General features: G+C 38.5%; 1 protein-coding gene across 1 annotated transcript in view; it reads left to right on the top strand.

Annotated features, from left to right (window-relative positions):
• Positions 1 to 2,415: 2,415 nt before the first annotated feature.
• LOC108666117 (glutamate receptor ionotropic, NMDA 2B) overlaps positions 2,416 to 6,000 on the top strand; it is a gene marked incomplete at its 3' end in the record, with an annotated part of 40,239 nt that continues 36,654 nt past the window's right edge. Inside the window, 2 exon segments of the mRNA XM_047881469.1 lie at positions 2,416 to 2,604; positions 4,060 to 4,318. Of these exon segments, the coding sequence (XP_047737425.1) occupies positions 2,416 to 2,604; positions 4,060 to 4,318 (448 nt within the window).

Here is a 6,000-nt window from a genome sequence, read left to right as displayed (position 1 = left end):
CCAGTGCTCAACTTTGCATTGCATTTAATTTTGGGCCCAATTTTGGGCCCAATTTTGGGCCCAATTTGCAAATTTTTGCAAATTTTGGGCCCAATTTACTGAGTCTTTCATTTCAAGAAGAAATTTCTAATGCGATGAAATGGTCTTTATAGCAATAATTTATTATAGAAATAAGTTTATAAGTTTGAAAAAACTTTAGAAATGGAAGTAGAAATAAGTTTAACATGAGTTTAAAATCACATCTCAGAATGAACCGGGGACTTCAATCTCCCTAACAGCTTATGAAATGTTTTAGAATATGATCGGCATTTGAAGGTCTTAAGTATGTAAATAAGGCTTTCGAGGTTAATTATCGAGGCAGTTGACAAAAACTACGTTAAGAAATATTATTAGGATGAAAAGAACTCGGGTAAGCGATCGTGAAAGATGTTAATTCATTTGCGTTGCTGTTAACACGTAAAGCTGTTAAAACGCGAAATACAGAGATTTTATAACACACCTTGGCTTGTCAGGAATATTTTGATTTGTCAGAGATTCTGAGAATCTCGGAAACCATTCAGAGCTTGGTGGCATCTAACGTAACCCATTAATAGGAACTTAAACCTCGCGTATCGTATTCAGTTTTCAAACTTTCAGCGTGATCAACGAGCAGACATTTAATTGTTACTTTACACAGTCGCGTTTCGTGTAGTCAGGGAAATAGAAGCTGTCCTGGATTATTGCTTACACATGAGCTATCAGACGCGAAAGTTTCAATGCTGATCCGAACTACCTTTAAAGCGATTCCTCGAGATCACAAAGAAGTTTTGATCAAATTCGAATGTTTATGGGTTAAAAATTTCAGCGTAGTATTCATTTATACATAATTATGTATGAAAACTTTATACATCTGGTAATAGCCACGGCAATACTTGAAAAAATAACATATCCGCCTTTGCTAAAATCTTCTGTTAACATGTTGTAAACATAACAAGAGTATATTAAAGAAAGTTTATTTAAACATTTTATACACTCAACATGTTACGTTTAAGGACACTTTTACTTCAATATAGAAGCGGAATTTTACTTCTGCATTCTCTTCAATACAAGAATTCACGTGGAAACGTAAATCGTTTGTCGTATTTGACAAATTACTGCCTCGGCCGAGCAAACCAAGCGTGGCCTCGCCGTTGCAACTCATAATCACGTATATAACTCATAGAAATGTGTGAGACATATTCCAAGTAGGAAACAGTTTGGTTCCACAAAAAAAAGCCTATCATTGCTACGTGTAGAGAGTGCAATTTGGCAAGGCAAAAAAAAAAACAATTAATCATTGCCACGTGTAGACAGTATATCACTATTAGGACAATACGACTCACTTTATTTTCCTACTGTAAGTGCAGTATTCTACAGTATGTAGAAGTGGAAAGATTGACGAAGCCAGCAAAGCTGGCAATGGTCTCACAGCTGTCTGACATGTCACTTGCTTGAGATGTGTTCCTGACTTCATTCCTGACTTCATTCCTTAGCGCTGGCAGAACTCCAGCGGGACCAAGGTTCTGCATCGGCTGTGGCAGCATGAGAACTCTATACCGATACCGTTCTGGAGAACATAGATTTATGCCAGGCATTGCATTCATTTACAAGCAGAAGCAAGGGAAATGTCTCTTTCGTAAATTACTGTTTATGCGTTGTCAGCACGTTGATTTCGTGGCCATTGAGAGCCAGTTTATTCATTATTTATGATGTGATACATGTATGTGTTTATTTGTACTTCTACATAGGTACGTAGTTGTTTGTGTTTTTATATACAACACAGTAACTTTTCTCGTAAACGAACTTTGTTTTCACAGTTAGTTACATTCGTAAAACATTTACTGTTTTACGATTGACCTTGGACTCTCAAAAGGGTGCTATTGAAACGATGTTTTATTAGGGATGTTATTGACTATTATTATTATTATGGACTACTAGTATATTATATATTATAGTATCATACATTTTTGACTGTTATTATATTATTGAGCATGTTGTTGATGATCATTTCATTAGCACCAGTTGTCCTACGTTGATCGATTCTTGGCTTCATATACACCATTTGCCTAAAATCCGAAATACTGATGCAAAACTGGATTCTACTGTAAAGCAATTTTTCTCTTCCTATTTATTTCTATCTTTTTTGACGAGAAACTGCTCTTTTGTCGCGAAATCTTACTTACAAGCTTTTTTAATAGTCTCAAACGTTTTTGGTTTTTCGAATCATTGCTTCTATTGAGAGTAGCGTTTACAACGGAGGCCCGTATTTGTGTTTAGGTAACTTGTTTTGAACCAGTAACGCAATTCTGCAGCCAAACTCCCCTTTAATTGAAGGCCACAAGGTAAAAATTAAAAATTCCTCATGTTAGTTTGTTCGTTGCAGCGCCCCAACAGACGATGTCAGCTTGGCTGTGGCGGTGTGGTGAGAGTGCGGTGCTGCTGCTGGCGCTGCTACAGCTCCTCCAGCAGGACCGCATCGCGGCCCTTGGCTCGGCCAGTCCCAGCATCTTCGGCAAGAGGCGCGGCCAAGGCATAATCGTCGGGAACCAGAGCATCCACGACCGCAGGAGCAAAGTCTTCAAAGAAGTATCCTTTTTATTCACTCTCCCTCTGCCACAGTCACTCCAGCTCACTCAAATTTCCACTCTCGCATTACCGTTCATTTTCGATCTCTCTGCTCGCACTATACGACAGCTACCACTCCACTATGGCTCTCCCTATAAGCATCCTTCCTCATTTTTTAATATACTCTTACGTACCACCACATATGATTTATGATTACCACTACCACTCCAACTATTCCGCTCTCGCCTACGTTATTAATTTTCCCTTTACCAAGTTATATTCCATTTAAAACCCCCACTTAACCCTCTCAACTTTATCTTGGATCTATCCCACTTTCAGCTGATCGCTCCCTCCTCCACCACCTCTAGCTTACCCACTTTCCCCCCGAGCCAAGTTTCTCTCTAACTCTCCCTCGCTTTCTCGTGCCACGCCCTTCTTACAACTCTCTTCCCTCACCACGTTTTGGTTTTCGTCTTTTCATTGCACTCGGTTGTCTCTCCATTGTCTTCTTCCTTCCCACGGAAGCGCTTGGGAGAGTAGAATGTATATATAGTCCGAATAACTCCCAATTACAACTGTCTTCCTTTACCACGTTTTTGTTTTCGTCTTCTCATTGCACTCGGTTGTCTCTCCATTGTCTCCTTCATTCCCACGGAAGCGCTTGGAAGAATGTGATGTATATTTAGTCAGCAAAACTCCCAATTATAAACTTTATCGGGAACTTCAAAGAGTCCGACAAAGTTAAACGACATTCGACGCATAAATAAAGACATGCAAGTGACGAACAACCTTTTTATTCTGTAAACTTCTCAAGCCATGTAAGATTACCTCAGAATTCGTTTTAGTTTCAAAACGAATGCTGAAGTTTCTTCCATAACTCTAGAGACCTCGCAGAGAAGCCCTGGGGCAGACCACAATTATTCTGTATTAAGGCCCACCTACGTTTGGGCTGGAATAATTATTAATATCTCATGTTTGCTTAAATTGCAACTTAAACAGGAATTTAAAAGCAAAGAAAATAACACAAAAATTCAACATTTCTTAATAAGAGAAAACGTTTCGGAGTCCAGCTCCATCGTCAGTTCATAAGTCCTAGAAACACATATACAATCAACTAGCTAGTGGTATTACTGGTACTGTCTTTGCTTTCAAATTCCTGGCTAGAATAATATGTAGATTATTTCAAACAAAATAATTTTGCTAGCACGCACAATGGCGGGTAAATTAATCATACGTAACTTCAAATTTTTAGGAACAAAAAATTTTGCTTTAAAACGCATAACGTTTTGGATACAAGAAGTATCACGGCTTTCAGTTATTAAGTATGCAAATTTTCTGACAAGACTCCATACCCGCATCTAAATTCCATATTTCAATTGTTATAGTTGACGTAAACTACTTCAGAAATATTTCATATTGTTTATATCATATTTTAATAAGCGCGCTAACCTTATTTGACTTACATGCATCGCTCAGATAGCTACCAGCACGGCGCCAACAAGCTCGGTGACATCGGAGGACCCACCTTTCCCCCCACATGGATCTCGCCTGCCCCTGACGGTGGGCATCGTGCTGCCCGCGTCCCTCTTCAGGAAGCGCAAGTACCTGCATGAGGTCAGGATGGCTGTCGACAGGTTCAGGGACGAGAACAAGAACAGCGACCTGCTCAAATATTATGACTTCACTCCAGACAAGGTCATAATGAGCACACTACCGCCCAGCTCTTCGCCCACTAGTGAGTCGTACTTCTGTTAAATTTTTTTTATAATAATTTTAAAGCTATCTATGTAGATATGTTTCATTCGTGAATATGGTGCTAATTGTAGGTAAGACTAAAAAGGACATCATCATGCATCAGTAAGAGTAATCAGTATTGAGGCTTCCTTTCAGTTCGTAAACCAGTGAGATTCGTTAAATAGCTTCGGCTTCATTAACTTACTATTTCAGAGGCCGCTACGATGTTTAAATGCTCATAATAATCACGATTATAATTTCGAACATATCGGTCGTCTTGACTAAAACAAATCTGTCATTTTCGCGCCATAATTAACTATGTTTAACCAACTCATGAAAAATGCCAACACATTTAAATATCGCTGACTTAAAATTTTCCCAAATGTCCCCGAAGCTCATTGGTCTTCTCCGTACCGAAAAAAAATCGGTCACGTCCATTCTTTGCCAGAACCAGGACTTCGCATTCAAAGGTTGAGTTCTGGGCCGAGGAAACTTTTGGGCGTAGTGATTAGAGGTCCTTTAGGCGAGAGCTGAAGAAGGGAATTAGCTCTGCGACAAAAGGACAATCGCCGTCCCAAAGTTCCTCGAAAAGCGCCTTTCACCGCGTCTGAGTTGTTCTACGTCGCTGCCTGACGTCCGCGCCAAAAGAATAAAAATTTCCCAGAGCCTTATTTTTTTAAGGCAGGAAGATTGTCTGGAAATTGAGAGAGGGTGTTAATGATGGCAGCCATTGTTTAGTGTACTGAATAAATGTAGGTCTCCATTAGGATATTTCTCGCTTTCTGATTGAAGATACGGCTAACAGAAATAACTCCTTTCATGCATTTGTAGTGAGTTTATATTTAGCAACTTTGCCGGGTACCATAACACTTAAGGCGTTAAGTTCAACGTTTCGGCTAAGAACTGTTGTCATAGCAGGACAAAGGACCTCCGCTTCAAGATTAGTTGAGTTTTAAAGTATAATCATTCCGACAAAATTGTCCTTGTGACACACCTTGGAAAGAAGAAATATGAAGTACTCGTCCAGTTTTAAATTAGTTGCCAGCGCATATTTTCTAGTTCTTCGTTGAGATGTTTATTCAGAGGGTCGAATATATTTTTAATTTATTAACAGAATCTCACGGCAGTTCGTTTATGAGTTCACTTCTGGAATATCATCTCTGAAAATTCAAGGAACCAATGAGCTATAACAATAAGAAACAATAAATCTATAACGAAGAACAAATATGCTATATTTAATGATTTATTTTTGCAGCATAACTTCCCCGTCGATAAACTCTGCTTGCACGTAAAATTGTGCATCACTTGTGAATGTGATATACTGATCACCACTAAATAGCTCTTAAATAATTTGAGTATTCACTGTTTAACATTATTAATTTAATGAGACGCGGAAAGAAATATCCAGTGACAATACCCCTTCCAGAATCAGTCGTGTTACGTTTCTGCGGTGCATCAACTATCAATATATCAATATAAATTATTTTATAACTTTGAAACTAATTTTTTGCCCTCCAATTAGGAAAAAATTAGGATCAATTCAATGAGGATTACATTCAGTGTTGAGCAGCGTGATTTTCCTCGACATTTTCTTACTGCCACATTTATATAATTCCAAATTGTTACGAAAGTTAGTTTTAATTTTTTAATATGGAATGGAAAGTGGCTGACAGTTTCAACATG

Source organism: Hyalella azteca, unplaced genomic scaffold, assembly GCF_000764305.2.
Source record: "Hyalella azteca isolate HAZT.00-mixed unplaced genomic scaffold, Hazt_2.0.2 contig8051, whole genome shotgun sequence".
Lineage (NCBI taxonomy): Eukaryota > Metazoa > Arthropoda > Malacostraca > Amphipoda > Hyalellidae > Hyalella > Hyalella azteca.
The sequence above is the reverse complement of the archived record's forward strand: the minus strand, read 5'-3'. Positions and strand labels throughout refer to the sequence as shown.